Source organism: Mycteria americana, chromosome 1 (assembly GCF_035582795.1).
Source record: "Mycteria americana isolate JAX WOST 10 ecotype Jacksonville Zoo and Gardens chromosome 1, USCA_MyAme_1.0, whole genome shotgun sequence".
NCBI lineage: Eukaryota > Metazoa > Chordata > Aves > Ciconiiformes > Ciconiidae > Mycteria > Mycteria americana.
Genome location: NC_134365.1, coordinates 73013229 through 73032404, shown reverse-complemented (window position 1 = coordinate 73032404; position 19176 = coordinate 73013229). Strand labels below are relative to the sequence as shown.

The following is a 19176-nucleotide window of genomic DNA, read 5'->3' as shown; positions in this document are numbered from 1 at the left end:
CCCTACATGCGTATACAACCCCCAAAATAACATTTGAAAGATGGCCATCTATTAGCATTGCTGTATGAGCTGTATGTTAAAATAAGGTAACTTACAAGCGTCTACTTGGAGAGTACTTCCCATTCAGTGTTGCAAGCTAATTAAAAAAGCTCAAATTCCTGCTACATTCAATCTCTTAGACATGTAATCTAGTAGACAAGCATGTCTGAATAAAAATCTTGGAAGTTATACACAGTTACAGTAAGAAATAAATCAGTAAACACTTAATATCTACCTAAAATTAGGTTTCTATTTAAAAATCTTAACTTGAATGCTATAAATGTTGTGTGCTACTTTGCATATATTGTGAATTATTGAACGATGGATTAAAAACAACCAAAACAAAACAGTGTTTTTCCAAAGGAGGAGGAAATGCTTTATGTCTAAAGAAAAACAGTTGTTAAAACGTATAAGAATTACTCACCAGTCTCCAGGGAAATTCATTCTTTACCAAAAGCTTGACACACAAACAACAAAAACACACAAGGATGTGAGGTACAACCCTTTTCTCTGGGAAGCTGCTCCCTAATGAGCACTGTACAACCCTGACCCAGAGAAAAAGCAACTTAGCTGTCAGGATTGCTAGCCTCCGAGAAAGCTGATACCGGAGTGATGTCACATACTTCTGAAATGTTACTGCGGCTCCAAATTACCAACTCTCTTCTACCAATAAAATCTCTACCTCTGGATGATGGTAGTCAAGACATTTCACAACAGGATTAAGTTGCAACAGGAGCTAGTAGTAAAGATTTTTAAGAGCATATCAGGGGGTTAGACAAAATGTTATAGTCAGAAAAAGTGAAAAAGAACAGCTGCTGGCTATGTTATCTAGATACACTCTTCTAATTTACCTTCAACCTGCAAAGTTTTTATTTGTTGCAGCAATATTCATAAAACACTTCCTGAGCTGGAGGGGAAGAGCAGAGACTAGCACGGACCACCACAGCACTGGGCATCTCTCTACAAGGCTCCAGCCAAGAAGTTCTCAACTCTGCATGGTGGCCCTCAGCCGGGACACCCTTTTCACTCTCTTGACCTCCTTCTGCCCCAACGTTTGCCCCACTATTCTTTCCTTCATCCTGCATGCCTTGTCCCAGTTGCAGGGACTACTTGGAAGCACAATGGACTCTAATCTAAAATCCTCAAAAAGCGCTTGCCTAATTCCATTGGGAAACAAAAGGCTAGGAAAACTGGATGAAAAGAAAAAAATAATCATCAGCAAAAATGTAAACCTTGTGTGCTAAGATCAGGAACTTTCATACCAAAATGGATGCATCCAAACTCCTAATGCAGGATATGAAGCTACACTGTGAAGAACACCACAGAAAGGAAAGGAATCATCATAAGAGGTACTGAAGGAAATTTCTATACAGGAAAGAAAAACCATGGAGTAACATTCTACTTCAAAAGTATAAAGCAAAAAGAAGATGAACAGCATGAATAAATTATGTGGTATGTAAAATTCACTTTTGCAAGAGTAAAAATTAGAGTTGCAGTTGCAGGGACAGCTGGGGTCTTCTACAAATCCCAAAATTTAGACTAGAGTATGGACAGACATCTTTCATATTAAAATCATGAGCATTGAAAATTATCTTCAGGAATATTTTCAAATTAATGTCACGCATTTTTAAATATGACAGCCCACAGACTTTGAACCAACAGTATGCTAATTTAGTAATCAACAGGGGCACTGGGTGGGAAAGTACTGCCTTCAGTCAACTAGACTGAGGGCAGTGCAAGCCTTTCAGTACAGAAGAGGCCTGAATTTTTTTGACGTTATAATTAGTGAAATTATCTGCGACCTATAAAGAGAAGAATCTTGCAGCAAAAGGTTCCAAATTCACAAGATAAATCACTACTTTTTAAAAATGATCCAGCATGAGTAAGATGAGGAAATTCTAAGGAAAGGATCAAGGAACAAACCAGAAAGAACACACAGGCCTTCAAAGTAAAGAAATGGCAACCCAAGTTAGACACTAAACCCACTCTTCTGATAGAAGGAATAAGGACTGGAAAAAAACCCCAAAACTGGCATGCAGTCAGAAAGGGGTTAAAATGGGAGCTAGTAATATTCTTCCTCAGTTTGCAGTGTGAACAGTATCAACCATGGGAGCTGGGAGGCAGAACGAACTAACAGAAATAAATGCATGGGAACAGGCTGCTGTTAGGGCAGGGAGGAAACTGGTTCAAGAGAAGCAGCCAAGTGCTAAACCAGGAACCAACTGATGCACAGAAGACTACTGCTAGAATTCAATCCTGTTCAGAGGACCAACTTAAAAGTAGTGTTTTCACTAGTAACTAAAAAGAAAGGCATATGTAATGAAGTCTGCTGGTGACAAAGCCACAGGGCATCATCAAGACATATGAGCCATATTTGATAAAATAGGAGAAATAGATGAGTTTCCTACAGAAAGAAACGGATAACCAAGAGGAAGGAGCAATGGTGGTGGAACAAAATTCAGGAGTACAAATGTAAGGCGATATCCCTAACTAACAAAATATGTTAAAAAATAGACAGGAGTGTGAACGGCATCCTGTATCCACGCAGATGGTTCTAACCTGAGATCGCTACCTCTGCGTCCTGTGGCTACTTCTATGGTAAAACATAGGGAAGTCTGCACTTCCCACTAACTTTTTTTGTCCCTTTTCTAATGGGTCCATAACCTGAGAAAGGTTGAAAGACAGCAGAATCAGAATATGATTAAGTAAGGTACCTATGCCAATTAATTATACCTATTAAACTAGAACAAAAATAAAAGTTTACCAATATGACCATTCACTCTAAGAGAGAAGATTACAGGAATAAGCCTCATCTGGCCAAGCAGTATGAAGTAGGACAGGACTACACCACATAAAGAAGATTCTAAGCTGTATAGATCAAACACTAAGAAAGGTGAATAATGCTTGAGGCTAGAACAAACAGAGGAAAGTTGTCTGAGATATGTAAATTGGAAATAAAGAGTTTTAAAATGAGGCTGGTCTTGTTAATGGGTGAGATCACATAACTTTTCTGTGTCAGAAAGAGGTTGGCTTCAAAACCCACAAGTGCTAACCGTTAAAGCAAGTGACCCATTTTGAAACAATTTCACCTGTCACACTTAGAATGGCCAAAGTCTGGAGTGCAAAACCTGAGCAGAGGTGTTTCCAGAAAGGTACGGAATATGAGACTTGAAGGCAAAAATTAACAATCCAGAAATCAGCTGGAAAATTGAAGAGTTTTACCATCAGTCACATGTTAGGTGGTCAGTACTAGAGACTATGCTTCCCATTCTCACTTGCTTGCACGTTTCATGTACAGAATTGATCCACTGCTTGAAATTAAGTTGGCAATCTCTTCCTCCTTTTTTGTTAGCATACGATAAGCTTTATAGAAGTAATTAATCTCCTGTTAGTTCCATGGCATTAATGCCTCTCTTTGTAAGAGCTGTGCTATTTCCAGAAGAATCTAAGTTTCATTAATAGCCTCCAGCCCTGATTTCAGAGTTAAGATTTGATAAAGCATTAGCACATGAATGTTTGAAGACAAAGAAGAGCAGGACCAAGGCAGCTGGAAGAGAGAAGAACTATCAGGTTTGAGACATAGTAGCTTACCATCAGGTAAGGCCTAATTTTGAATGAGAGGAAAACTTACACCAACTTTCTGCTATTTTCCAGTTTCCGATTTCAGTAAAAACCGAAAATAGTTACTTCACAGCAAAAAGCTAACTCCCCACTTCTGAATGGCCTGCAAACTGAGATAGCACCCAGTGCTGAAGCATTATCATTTTAAACAAATAGTTTAATATCATAAAAATGTAAGATAGCTGAGATTAATCCTGAAAATCTAAATCAGAGTAGGACAACTGGTCATAATTTGTCACTGTTGAGTGTACTATCCTGGAGAGCTATGGACTGTTCCAGTAAACCTAATTTGCTATTTTCAAGTAAGAAGAAAAATTATTTTGTTTTTCAGTCAAGCCAATATAAAGCCAAAATAACATAACTGGGTCAAAGGAGCAGGGGAAAATAAAATTGCTCTGGGCACATATGTACAGATGACCACATGGCAACCTTACCTATATTTTCCACAGAATTTAGGGTTTTATGTTCATGTTATTACTAAGGTCTTTAGACATCTGTTTTAGGGAATGTGTTTCTGATGAATGCAACAGGCTGTCTTATGGACAGTCTCAGGATAAGCGCTATGCTATATAAAAACCTTAAGTCAAAAAGATTTTCCACGTAAATGAGACTCATACAAAAATCTAAGTTGGACAAGACCCCTGATGGTCATCAAGTTCAACCTCAAGCTCAGAGATAAATTCAATAGCAGATCAGGTTGCAAAGGCCCTTGTCCAGTTGAGTTTCAAAAATCTTCGAGAATGATGATTCCATAGCCTCTCTGTGCTCAACAGCTTTGTGGTTTATCTTTTACTATTATTATTTATTTTTATTTTAACCTGTTAGAAGGTACTTTGTTGCATTTTATGACCATTGCCATCTGCCCTTTCTTTGTGCACTTCTGAAGAGAGTCTGTCTCCTCTATAAAGCTCACGTAGGTAATGAAAGACTGCAATTATGTCCCTGCTTTTGCCTTCCCTCCTTCACGCTAAACACACCGATACCCTTCAGCCTCTTCTTGTACATCATACGTCTTGGCCCCGTAACCATGCTAGCGCTGGACTCTCTCATATCTCTCCCTCTCTTTCACCCTCATACTGATGTGGCCAAAACTAGACACATTATTCCAGAGATAGCCTCAAAAGTGATGAGCATAACACTAACATTCAGCTTGCTGTCCACCAGGACCCGCAGGCCGTTTTCCGGGATGCTGCTCCTCCATCTGCACATTTGCCTTTGCTGAACTTCAGCATGTTCCAGTCTGCTCACTCCTCCATTTTGCTGAGGTCCCTGTGAATGACCACCCTGCCCTCCGGCATACCAATCCCTCCTCCCAAGGGGGGCATTATCCAGGAACTTGCTGGTGGTGCATTCTGCCTCACTGCCCAACTTGCTGATGAATGTTAACAGTTTCAGCCCCAGTATCAACTCCAAGAAAGACTTCTTGTAAACAGCCACTCATTTAGAACTTCACACTATCGATTGCTACTCCTTAAGCCCCATGGTGCAATCAGTTTTTCACCCACCTTGCAGTCCATTCATCCAATCCATACCCCCTCATTTGGATACAAGGATACTACATGAAACTACATCAAAAGCCATGCTAAATATTTAAATGGCATCCACTATTTTTCCCCTCACTTGCAGAAGCAGTCATCATAGAAGGTCGTCAGATTTTCCTTGATACACCCATGCTGGCTATTTCCAATTACTTTCTAGTCTTTCACGAGCCTAGAAATAGTTTCTATGAGACTTTGCTCCATAATAATCCCAGGAAAAGAGGTGAAGTTGACCAGTGTTTAGTTCCCTGGATTCTCTTTCTTGCTTTTCTTTTGAAAATAGTAATGTTTGCCTTTTTCCAGTCATCAGGGTTATCCATGCTGATTAAAAAAAAAAGTCTCATGGTGACATCTTCCAGCTCACTCGGCACCCTCAGATGGATACCACCTCGTTCCATGGGCTTACCCATGTACCTCGCCTAAGCAACAATGAGGTATCTATTTCCTTGCAGAGGAAAAAGAAAACCACAAGCTGCTCATCTGCACCAAACCATGAAACACTTTCAAAAGGAAGGGATTGTAATGATGCCCACCTAACATAGAACAGGAAAAGTTTCTCTACTTAATGAAGGAATGCCAGAAGCAGACTATTACAATGGATGAGTAACAGATGACATGGATTGCTTTGTGTGGATACTAATAGACAAGTGTGAACATGCATGAGATTTACTTATTATTTTAAATGACACTTAAGTTCAGCTGAACAAGAGGCTTCCAATGTCTGGCTGGGCAAGCTCTATTTAAACCTTGGGCTTTCATGAAGTGCAACACTTGTTTTTTCATTACATATGTGTAAAATAAGTAGAAAAATATTGCCTAGGTTACAGGATTCTCAGAATAAAAGGCAGACTTTTTTTTTTTTTTAAAAAGGTTATGTTCCTAGAATAAGAATCTATAGCTACTTCAAACACCAGTCAGAAAATAACTTATAACTGAATGTCTTATTAAAAAAAAAAAAACAACAACAACAAAAAAACAAACAACCCCCCCCCCCCCAAAACACAAGGGGGAGGGGACCTGAGGCAGCTTATGTCTGTCAAAACAAGAAAGAAGAGGTGGAACAAAAAATGACCCCACGGAAAAGACACCACTGGTCCTGGCTGCTGTCGAACCCAGGTTGCTGATGTGCTCCAGGACCTACTGGCTGGCTTCTGCTATTTCTGCTATATCCACGAAATTCCTGTAAATCTATGACTGAAAGCACTGATGTGTTGCTTTAGCATTTCTTTAAGCTTGTTCTGCTTAAAGTTCTATACACCATGAACAAAAATACTAATGAATTTTAAAACAGGAATTTTGACTGCTCACTGTTGGCAGAACAGACAGAACAAGTTTTTCCAAAGGGAAAGCTCCATCTTATCTTGAACTAGAACTTGGAACTCTTCTTCTGCCCCAAACATCAAACAGGTTAAAGACACGTAGCAGAACCTGCATGCAGCACGAACATTACCAGTCCAGCAACCTTAGCAGGGATGGCAAGGCCCAAACAGCCTGTGAGACACTTTTTCTCAATTACAGTGACATATAAACACTGACAGAGAACCTTAAATAAGCTTGGGAATAAACAGTTAGCATTTAGAGTTGCTAGTCTTTCTGGAGTAACACGTTTATAGTAACCTACATGTATACAGCCTTTGATTCTATGCATATAAAATTAAAAGAAACAATGAAAATGAAATTGTTTCCTCCTTTCTGATGGTTTTAGAGGAAGGAAACAGTATTTTTAGATTTAATTCTGGAAGACCAGGATTAAAGCAAATGTCTGTTAAAGCAACAGCCATGCACATATTAGTTTTAAAAAAAATATATACATTGCTCAGCTACAGCATCATCTTTTAAATAAAGCAAACTGCACCCCAATCCACGTGATGTAGTCACTTACATCGCACTCTCGTGCTGAGAGGGAGCTTGCCATTAGGCACAGCTGCAACAAAAAGTTTCAGAGAAGAAATTTAGTACTCAAGCCAACACCAGTTACAATCCACTCTTCCTATGACTAATAATGTAGAGGCTATTTTCTCCCCTTCCTTTTCTAAAACACAATTCATGTTTAATCCAGTCTAAATTCAGAGTGTAACTCTTCGGCGAAAAAAGCAATCATGAAACCTGATTATCTAGGAATTTTATTCACCGCAAAACAGATTTTCAAGCATGTGCCAGACATGAAAGACCCACAGTCTCCCACAGCTCAGCACTAAGACCTGAGTCTTCTGAAACAGAAGACACTCTTATTCCATTCCCTGAGCCCGTGACAGTCTTCTACTCCCCCCAGTGGCAAAAAAAAAATTAATCCAGGAGGAGGCCATTAAAGAAGCATCACTTGCTCATACAGTACTGTTCTTGAAGGTTCTTCAAACTGAAAATTTCTAGTACTTAAAGGAGATTTTTGTTCTACAAAAAATTAACAGTCTAAATCAGCATTCATCTTGAATCCACATTTATGCGAAAAAGTTTTAGGAACTGATAAATATAAAGTAGTTGATAATGAAAATGGATTTTAAATTGATCTATAATCCTCAAGTTGACAGCCATTTTCTCCGGCTATGATAAAGAAAAAAGGCCATCTTTAAAAATAAAAATACTTTTGATAGAAGTATTAGTAACAATCTTGCTTAAAAAAAACAAACAAACAAACAAAACCCCCCCAAAACCTCACAGAAAGCTGCTGCTGCACAGATATCACTTGCCTACTCTTATCAGTATTCTGATGTATCTCTTATAAGCGTCAAAAAGTTTTAAAAAAAGTGAGCATAGTAAGAATAGTATTTTCTGAAAGGTGAGCCAAATGACTATTTTACAAAAATAATTCTGACATTTAGTGTAACTTTGAGGATATACCATAGATACAGCAAACACCTATGTAAGTAGCACTCTTCTATATTTAAAGATTGACTGCAAAATTATGTTATTTCAAATATTTTCGGCTTATATTAGTGGCATCTAATCTGCAATTTAGCCTCACCTAACAACTAAATGACTTCAATTTAAAATTAGTATACCACTTATGAAAAGTGACTTTTAATCTAAGAGTCTTAGAAATCTGAATTCAACGCAAGGAAGCCAACAGCAATGGAAAAGCATCATTGGTGTGACATGCGAAGTCTAGTAACTGTTTAACAGAACTACAAAATTTAGCAATTGTGTAACAGAGGAATGCAACAGCAGTATCCACTAACATTAACATTGTAACATTTCAAAATTTCTGACAGGGATATTGATGTGTTACTGAAAAGCTTGATGAAAAGTGTCACGTGCTATTTTCTACCTAAGTAAAGGCTTGCATGTTAGCAGTTGTTAATAAGCAACACTGTAGATACTCTGCTGTGGCAACCCTTTGACAAACTTGTTTTCAATTTAGTAACAAAAGCATGGAAGGACTGTTGTTTTGGTCAAGATAGGGTATTGTTCAAACTACGCACTCCAGGGACGGCTCAGCAGGAGGCAAGTAGATGGCACAAACCCAGATAAATCACAGGGAATGGCATCGAAGCCAACGTCCAATGCGGTGACTAAAGATTTCACTGAAGACTATGATCTGGCTGGATCAACTACCGGATTAACAACTAAGAGTTGGCCAAGTAGTCTAGGTGGGTTCAAGTATGCAATAGGTAGAAGTTGAAGTTCAAATGGGGAATAGAGAGGAGGACAGGAGCCTTCAAGAAAATGACAAAAGTAGGTGGATTAGACCAAGTTTGCAGATGATGCCAATTTGCAGGGTGGGGGCTGCCATCCAGAGGGACCAGACAGGCCGAGGGAAGGGGTCACCCGGAGCCCAGTGACATTCGGCAGGGCCGAAGGCAGAGCCCTGCCCCGGGGAGGACGAGCCCTGGCAGCCACCCAGGCTGGGGCCTGCCTGCCTGGGGAGCGGCTCTGCCAAAAGACTCAGGGCCTGGTGGGCAGCGAGCTGGGCACGAGCCAGCAGTGCCCTGGCAGCAGAGACGGCCAGCGGCCTCCTGGGCTGTACCAGCGGGGACACGGCCAGTAGCTCAGGGGAAGAGAGGGATCATCTCCTCTGCTCAGCACGTGTTAGACCGTATCTGGAAGACAGTGTCCAGTTTTGTTGCCCCCCAATAGAAGAAAGAGATTGATAAACTGTCACAAGTTCAGCAGAGGGCCACCAAGATGGGCAGGGGCTGGAGCACCTGTCCTGTGAGAAGATACTGAGGGAGCTGGGCTGGTTCAGCCTGGGGAAGAGATGGTTTCGGGGGTCCTAACAGCAGCCCTCTTGTACCTACAAGGAGGGTTATCAAGAGATGAGCCAAGATCTTCACAGTGGAGCATGGCCAGAGGTTGAGAGACAACAGACATGAATAGAAACCAGAGAGGTTCAGGCTTGACATGAGGAAAAGCTATTTCAGGCGGGACAGTCAGGTGGTGGGACAGGTTGCCCAGAGAAGCTGTGGAGTCTCCATCCTTGGGGGCTCTCAGGACCATACAGGATAAATCCTCAGCAGCCTGGTCTGAGCTCAGAGCTGACCCTGCTTTGGGCAGGAGGCTGCACAAGTGATGTCCTATGTCACTTTTGAACTGAATTATCTTGTAATTACTTACCAGACACCTTCAGTAACCTTAAGGAATGATAAGAAAGAACCCCAGGGCCTTTTTATTTCATGCACTGAATGAGATGAGATACTGAACCCACATTTGAAGGTCCAAAACACTAACACAAAACTTTAAACACTGTATTTAAGAAAACCAATTATCAAATCTCACTGGTCCAAACCAAACCCACTGCAGGTAAGTACAACTTAAGAAAGTTAACTTAAAACTGAATTCTTAAGTTTACCAGAGGTTTTAAGCGATCAAAAAATTCTCTAACACAGGTATTGAAAACCACCTATATGCTGCACTTCTTTTAAATATAATATACTTAAATATGCAATGTTTATACAAACTCAAAGCTATCTAATAGGTTAGAGTGGCCCCAAAGGATGTCACAACAAATATGGTTTAAACTGCATCTTAAGAACTTCTAGGTTGGAATTTCTTCTCTTATTTCCAAGGATTCCTGTACCACTCCTTTAATTCTAACACAGAGAAATAACAACCTTCATTATTTTCACATACTTCGAGATTCTTATGTGCTATTAAGTCAAAGCCCTTGGACTGTCATAAAGTGGTTCTAGCCAGCCTTCATGTCCCTCATTTATTCTGAGGAACAGAAGAATGAACTGACCAACCCATCTAGAAAGAGTATGCTCTGTCAGTAAAACAAATGCCGTCTGCATGGAGTAATCATGTCAGATGTTGATATTAGCATTACTACAAGCAGCACTGAAGCCAGCAAGGCAAGGTTTACACAAGGATCATCATCTTTTGTTACATCTACTGACAATGCTGGAAACGAGTTACCAGCTTACAAAGCAAAAGCCATTGTTCAAGCTTGAAATAAGAGCAGCAGTGCTCACTGATTCAGGAAAGCTGAAAACCATCATGCTGAGTTGAAATTAGGTATGTTTATCAGACCAGCTAAGAAGAAAAGGAGTTAAGAGTCCAGTAGAAGGGAGCGAGATTTGTTAATAATCTTTTTTTATTATTATTCCTTCTTTCCTCCCTCTAAAGGGGAAGGTGCTAAAATGGTGGGATTAGCTGAAGTGGACAAGAAAATTATGTGGTATAAAACCATGGAGTTCATAAGTTTTAAGATCTAACAGATTTCGGAATTTCATTCCTGTGCTTGTCTTTCAAATGCATTTTGCAGACTTTCCTTGAGAATTAGGACAACAGTGCAAGAAGTAGCTTTGTAAGAATTTTTCTCCCACTCTCTTTTAATGATTTTGAAAGTGTTCATAGCGGTGCACAGCAGTTGTTTATCTTCACTGGCATGGTTTCCATGAGTGCATTCCACTGAGGTACATCAAACAAAATACTGTTAGGTCAGTCATTTTAATATCTCAAAAATAATCCAGATATCAAATATTCAGTACTCAAGACTGAGAAGACACATTTTTTCCAATAATTATAGGAAGATTCAAATTCTGAACAGTTCAGCTCTTTGCAGAATAAATTCTGATGATCCACATCTATTGCCTACACAAATGAATACTGCCTGTCAGAAAACATGAATTTAATGTTTTGACAGAAACAGAATTACTGGTAACCATCTCCAGACTTATAAAGGATTTGGCACACTCTGAAAAACCATCTAGTTAAAAGTTATAAGCTTCTTTATTCTACGTATATGGGTTCTGCTTCTAACATAGATGACATGCTAGAGTTATTTGTCAGTAACTTTAAACTATAACATCTGTAAATTATATAATTTCTGCTTTCAGAGTAAGGGCTGTGATGTAAACAGAATTAGCAAAGGAATCTACTGTCTTCAACTAATTTACTTTCTAGATCAAGAGCAGCAGGGTCTTACTGATTATTATCATTACTTGTTACTGTAATTCTTCAATTAAACTTCTATGTTCATTCCGTATGAGAAAGCTGTAGAAAACTGGAAGTATATTCAACAGTCACAATGCCTACATTTTTAGCAGTAAGAATGTTATTGGTGTGTGCAAGAGGTCCCACAAGTTAAAAAAAGTGTACACTATTTGCACACAGCCTGAAATGCTTTTCACGGAAAAAGGGTCCAATCTTCTAAATTTTAAAACTTTTCCTCAATGCCACAGGGATATCAGAGCTTTGCAGAGAACCAGCTGGAAACATTTTAAAACTATTAAGAATATTTTTCTTCTAATGCCTTTCAAGGAAATGGCTCTACCATTTTCATTTCATCTTTTAAATAAAACTGTGGGGGTAACAAGCAAAAATTTCAGTATGGGAAGCTCAAGTGCTTTCTGGACCAGAAAGTCTAGAAGTGTTAGAGAAACGACAATGTGGTGGTGGTTAATGTAAAGTACCAGCTAGACTTACATATACACATACGTACACACCCCCATGCACTCACACTGCAGTGACTCTGACATTTCTTAGCTTCTATTCCCTTGACTGCTGTGTTAGTACTCTTTCATATAGTTCTCAGACTTTGCTCCAGCTTTACATAGGTGCAGTAGAAGTTTTCAGAAATTTTAATGTGAAAATGGAGGGGACTGCAGTCAGAATCTCTCAGCATCACTTCAACACAGTTGTCAGAAGATGACACATTGCTGCTCTAATAGATGTGTCACTATAACAAAAAAATGAAGAAATTAAATAAATCGAATTTTGTTGAAGTCCCACACTGATTAATATATTTAATATCTCTATTTAAACAAAATCTAAACTGTTCTTACTTGATTTTAACACAGACATGTTAATGAAATAAAAAACCACATCCAATGGATCAAAGTATCAATCTGAATATATCCTGCAAACGAGAATCATTACAGGACACAACGAGGATGAGAATACCTTAGAGCTCAGGGTCTCAAGTCGATGAAGTAAGGAACTTAAACTTGCCATGTTACAGGGCAGTGCCATGCTAAGATACCAGAAGGAGCTGTGAGTGCTCTGGAATTTCTAGATGGGATAATGCAAAGCTGGTAGCTAAAATTTCAAAACCAGTCTAGCCTCATGAGGAAAAAGTTTCTCTGAGGCTATTTGGCTTTTCTTCCTATGGGGCCAGGTGCAGCTTTGCACTGACATGTATTTCAGTACCTGAGGTATTTCACTGACAATCATTCAGGGATCACAACATCAAGCTAATTGCATCAGGGATATGCCCTTTAGCTTCACTTTCTGCTTCATTAGACTTTCTATGTGACCTTCGTTAAATAAACCTCTGTTTCCATTTCCAATTTGTACTATCATGATATAAAATACTCCCCATCATTAATGAAACTAAATGCAACTGAAACTGTGAGATACTAGTGCTGTAATGGAAGGTTGTGGGGAATGTTCTCAACCTATTCTGATCATTGAAGCAGTTAGAAATTAAATGCGGCCAAAACCTATCAAGTACCAGTTTTAAAAATCAAACTCACTAGGTCCAGAAAACAGTTAAGAAAGGTCTCAACTGCTTAGTGTCAGGAGTACTCCAAAGGGCTCAAGTAGCTGGTTTTCCTTTTTCTCTTGACCAGTGCCCATCTGTAACCAGCTACATCTTACAGATGTTTCTGTAAGATACATTTCAGGATATAGTTTTAAGGATCTGGTGACATTCCATCACTCTTATAATTATTTTCTTTGATTCACACCACCTCTTCTTTCCCTCATCCTCTGTGCAAATCCTGCCTCCCACTGGCATTGCTGTGATTCACTGAGCAGCAGCCAGACTTTACCAGACAGGTAACTGAAGCTGCCTCTGCAGGAAACGCATTATGGCTAGAACCATGCTGTACTTTGAGATACTTTCAAAGGCGGCACTGAAGTACTTATTTTGACAGGCTCAATGTGAGGGCTACTAAGGATATGTGTCTTTTCTTTGCTCATAAAGAAAACAAATGTATTGGGCAGTGTGGGATGAAACAGATGGCATTACAGAAAATGGCATTGTTTAAGTCATGCCTTTTTATTCTCTGCTAGGATATGACAACCTTGATATCTCAGGCTATTTTCTCCAAGAGGAAAAAAAAGATGTTTCATACTATTTCTCAGAACAGTGAAAAACAAAGAAAAAGTCTATTTTAGATTTCCCAGGTAAGATACAATGTCTTATATCAGACAAATTTCTATTTAGTAAAATTGTTCAAAATTGTACTGATCTCCTGTTTTTTAATGACAGTTCTGAAAACCTTTTCACATTTCTTGATTCTTGGAACATTTCTCCCTCAAAAACCTCCATCATATGCTGAACACAACTTGTCAGAAAGAATTGGCACAATTTAAAATAGTGCAATACAGCCATTTTGGTTTTTTGTTTTTATCTTAATGATGGGCGACACTTAATATGGCCAAAAAAAAAAAAAAAAAAAAGACATCAGTAAAAAGACTCCATAGCAAATATTGTTCTAGCAAAACCTTGAAGGTCATTCCACTAAGGGTGTTACTTAGTTTTGTCACCAAACACCATGTTTTCACTGATTAAAAAGCCTTTATTTAATTACCATATGTTAATTTTCAGGTAAATGACAAATTATCTACCAACATGGTTATATTATGATGCCTATGTAATTCCCTGGAAAAAACTTGCACACGTTATATATAAAGGCAAAAGATGCAAAGGGAGCATCTGAAATATAAATACAGACAGACAGATTTGTGCATAAACTTTAAATACTGAAATACTGATTAAATTAATCATTCCTATATAAATGGGGAACTATAGAACATGGAAACCTTTTGGTGTTTGAGGGTTTTGGACAAGAATGTATCACAAGATATGAACTGTATACCAGCCCCTTCAAATGGCCTGAAGTACATAAAAATTAACTTTTCATTCTTTTTTCTCAATGGTCATGCTTTGGAAGAGCATAAATTTGTGATTGGCTTAGAAACAAGTAAGTCACTGTATAGCACATACTGCCATTAAATTCAGATTAGTTTTAAGAACACACAATGCAATTCTAGTTTTCTTAAAGCTACCGAAATGTTTAAATCCTAAGCTACTGTCTCCCTACCACAGTACTGAAGCATGCATAAGACTGAATATCCCAAAAATATTTCAAATCTTGATGTTCTCTGGAGCATAAAATAATATTCCAGATTCTGTTAAAAAATATGGATGCATGTATATACATAAGGAAAGTGATGTTGTACTGTGCTGAAAACACAGGGAAAAAAATTAAAACTTAGGTACTATTTTGAGAAACATTCCCAAACTTTTTTTTCTTTGTTTTTCCCCTTTTCTCTTCCCTGTGTTTTTTTGGGGGGCTGGAAATTCTGACTTACAAAAGGGAATGCTTTACTCCTGGTCATCTTTTAGGGAATGTAAAGCTCCCAACACTGACTTTATACAAAATAATTTTCTAAATTTTTATTGATAGACATTCCGGCTAAATACCTATTCATTATTGAATTGTCATGATCTAGTATATTCATGGCTAAAATCTGCCAAAATTCACAGGACTGTATCTAATACCCATTTTAAACCATAATGTACTGAAAAAGCAGAGGCAATTCTCAGCTCATTCAGCCAGGACTTGGCCAACTACTTACCATTTCCACTCTCTTGGTACAAACAAGCTGAAGATTTTTTAAAAATAAAAAAATTTAAAACATTTTAGGTTTTCACTTTAATAAACCTGTTTCTCAACTTATACTACATACATATAGAAAGAACTAATACTGCCTTCTTTATTTTTCTATAAAATCTCAGACCCAATGCTGACATTACAGCCAATTATTTTAAATGAGTACTGGTGTGCAGTTTCTTTTTCATTTGGAAAAGTAAATTTAGATCATGCTTGTGAAACATAGCTCCACTCTATAAAAAAAGAAACTAAAAAATGGAATTATTCTCTTGAAAGTATCAGATTGTAGCATACTGTCTAAAATGGGTCAAGATTTGATGCAGAATGCTGACAAGGTTTTTAGACACAACCTTCAGTCTAAAATTGTCACAGGCTCTCCATCTGGCACATGAACTGAGTATGTGCAATTGTCAGCAGTAGTAAAATCTTTCATTTAGAAGACAACGTGAATGGAAAAAGACAGAGCCTTCACTGTCCAAAAGATTTTAATAATTCAAAAAATAGTTGGCAGGCAGCTTAAGTGATATATATACAAGAGGTTCCCTTTCACCCCACATCCCTAGCTGCCACATCCTTTTCTGATTTTTTTTCCTTAGTTCTGTACAAACATTTATATTTAAAAAATTCAAGCAGCACAAAGTTTATTTAAACATCATTTCAGCAGTGGTGCTTCCTCAAAATGACTGAAGTCACTACCACATTCTTACAGGTATACTGCTCTCCTAGTGAAAAAGGGCCACGCAAGTCAGTAACTTTTTATTCATGTGGAAAACAGAATAAATTTTTTCATCCTCTTCAAAAAATAATTGAACAAGGTGAATTACATGCCTTATATTGCCAATCACATGAATGGGTACTTCAAAGATCCTTCTAGAGACCTACAGTTTCTGAAAATCTGAAAGGTAGGTCTACATAGCGGAGTCGTAAGAACTTAAACCTTACACTCTGGTATTTTATTGCAAGTTACAATATATTGATCCACAATAAAATAAAATCCTACTGATGACTGGCATGTGTAAAATGACTGAATCATAACATTCTTTGGAACTGAATAAAACTATCTTTTTTCATTTTAGTTCTCAATTCAGTGCAATTTAAGTGCTTTCTGAATAAGCTTGTACAACCAGCAGCCCTTACACATGTTCACCCTCCCTCTCTGCATATTCTCTGTGTGTGTGTGTGTATATATATACACACACACACACACATATATGGATATATAAAGACATTAACAAAACTAACACAGAGTGAAATTACAGCAAAACAAAAGGTAGTATATGGGTGTCAGGTTCTCCGAGATCTCAAATTCACCTATTTATGCGTAATAACCATTAAGATCATAAACACAATGCAAATTTTTCTGCATGCTACCCATGACCAAAAGTGGATTTACATGCTAAATAGAATGGGTATAGACAAGAGTAGCACTGCAGAGCAGACAGTATCTTGCCTGTAAAACTTCAGTTAACCTTTATAACTATAATATAATAATTCCCCTTTTTGGAAAAACTAACCAGAGTCAGCACTTACTTCAAAGGAAAGGATAAACATTATTCTGAAAAGTAAAATAGACAAGATCAAGGTCACAAAAATAACTTGAGATGTTTAACACTTGCAAATTTCTGCTTTCCTTGAGACTAACAATTGTTCCTTTACAAAACCTGTAAAATAGGACTTTTTATACTTTTAATCTTAGTTATTTCAAAAAGAGATATCTCAGTAGAATCATACTAACTTCAAACTTCCTCAGTAGTCCAAACCAGAAATCTCACATTTTTGCACGCTCGCAGTGATAAAGGAACACTGCCAAAGCAGCTAAATGCTGTTTTCTTTGCACATGCTTACCTTTCATAAATCTGTTCCTCTTATAGTGCCATTCGCATTGCCTGCTCTGCAGCCACTAATGCAAGTCTTTAGCTTTCTCATCTCTTTGTTCCCTTCCTAAATATCTTAAGTTTTCTAGGTTTGCTGTTCAGCCCGAAACTGTCCTACGGCAAATCTGTATGGCTCCATAGCATTTTCCAGATTTCCGAGACACACAGCTCACTCATGGCACCTGAAGTCACCACCATTATGAAACAACATATTCTAGTTATAAGAGCAAATAACGTGCTTTGAAGATAACAAGTCAGTATAGTAATATATTTTGCACAACATAGGTTTGCAGTTACCCCTCGCTGTCTCTCTTTCATCGTTTGTCAGAGCCACACACTAGAATCCTGTTTTGGCAGCCAAAGTGCGGGTTTTCTGATGGGTTATGACAGCCTTTTGCCACAGCAAGGCCTCAATTAAGTGCATTATCCTCAGGCTTTAACAAAAATCTTAACTATTACACCCATTTAGATCATTTCCCTGAGAAACCTGTATCGGGGGTCAGGCAAACTAACGTTCAAGTACTCAAGATTCACACACAGCACTCCCCGTCCTCTCTCCCTTCCAACTGGGACTATCAAGGTGATGATGAAGCCTACAGGTTTATTGATTTTAGTCCTATGAATCAGGTCAATCGGAACCATAACAGGGGTTATGTTTAGCAAGAATCTCTTTTGTCAGGCTCCGTGAATTCACTGACAAGCAGTTTTTCCCATTGTAATTCAAATCTTTTATCCAGAAGACTATTTAAAGTATATATGCACAATCACAACAGGATAAAGAGTATCTGCCTGTAAAAACAAACAACCCTCCCAACCCCAAAATATATGTGAATGTATTATAATTAAGACCTCCAATCTCAATCCAGTGATAAACTGTATTTTAGGAAGTAACTCTAGGATGTCACAACTGAAACCTTAACACACACATGAAGTTCAATCATGATATTAAATTATCTTTATTCACTGGGAGATAAGTGCAATTAGGAACCAACTTTTTTTTGGGGGGGTGGGTGGTGTCAGTTTATCAATTCACTCACTGCTTTTTACAACCCCAGTTTAGATGTTTTAAAAATATACTGTCAACTGACTTTTTGCTACAAGTTAAATGCATTGCATTAAAGAATTTAAAAGTTATATTTTGCAGATGCTCTTGGAGGAAAATAAGATTTTAAATCAAGTGCAAGAACTAAGCTTTGATAATACTTCAAATCATAAATCCTGCCTTCCCACAGTTAATTAAAAGTTAATTAAATGTTAAGCTGTATCAAACATTCACTTTAGCTACTATAGATTTGTTCAGAAATTCCATTATATCCTAACAAAGTACAAAATCTCAGTCATTACAAAAGAACTAGGAGATGCCTTTTTCTATTTCTTAGCTGCTTAAAGAAGGAAATACATGCATATCTATCAGCAAAACTAACAGATGACAACAGTTAACTTACCCTGTTTAGCAATTTGTGTTGAAACCAAGTACTGTAAATATCCTTCAGCATTGTCTTACATAAATAAAAATCTCTTTTGCAAGACTACTCAAGCTCCCTCTAATATATGAGATACACGAAACAATCTAGATTTTAAACCAATTTACTAAGAACACAAAGAAAATGAAAAATGACTGAGAAGTGACAGCTGAAGAACTGTTGCTATATTTAGAATAGTTAGCTAATTTGAAGTCAGAAGAAAAAAAAGATATATGCCCATTTTTTTAACTTCTGAGCGAAACAGCCTAGCATTTCTGTTAAAAAAGCAATTCTTCCCCAGTAAAGAAATTAATACATACGTACCAGAATTATTTTACTAAAGTGAGTGACGGCAGAGACTTTTCAAATAGATACCATTATTAGAGAATAGAGACGAGTATGAAGCGTATGAAGCTGAGTTTTATCTGAGATATCTAAAGGCATTAGAAAGGAAAGAGATGAATATCGACTCACCAAAACCACTGGCGATCTAACAGCAAGGCTTGTCTCACATCTCAAGTTTCCAGTTCCAAGAGAAATCATATGTGCACTGATAGAAAGATGACAAAAGGGCATGCTG

At 37.9% G+C, this 19176-nt stretch overlaps 1 protein-coding gene across 12 annotated transcripts in view; it reads right to left on the bottom strand.

Moving 5' to 3' along the window:
* Positions 1-19176, bottom strand: part of PLEKHA5 (pleckstrin homology domain containing A5) — a 177573-nt gene that overhangs the window by 91916 nt on the left and 66481 nt on the right. The window contains exon 4 of one of the 12 annotated variants that reach the window (XM_075505682.1): positions 19071-19146. The exons of 9 other annotated variants lie outside the window; for them this stretch is intronic. In XM_075505682.1, the coding sequence (XP_075361797.1) occupies positions 19071-19146 (76 nt within the window). Of the gene's footprint in view, positions 1-463; positions 605-12223; positions 12316-19070; positions 19147-19176 lie in introns of those variants that run through there. 2 more of the 12 variants (XM_075505673.1, XM_075505690.1) reach the window with 2 other exon arrangements.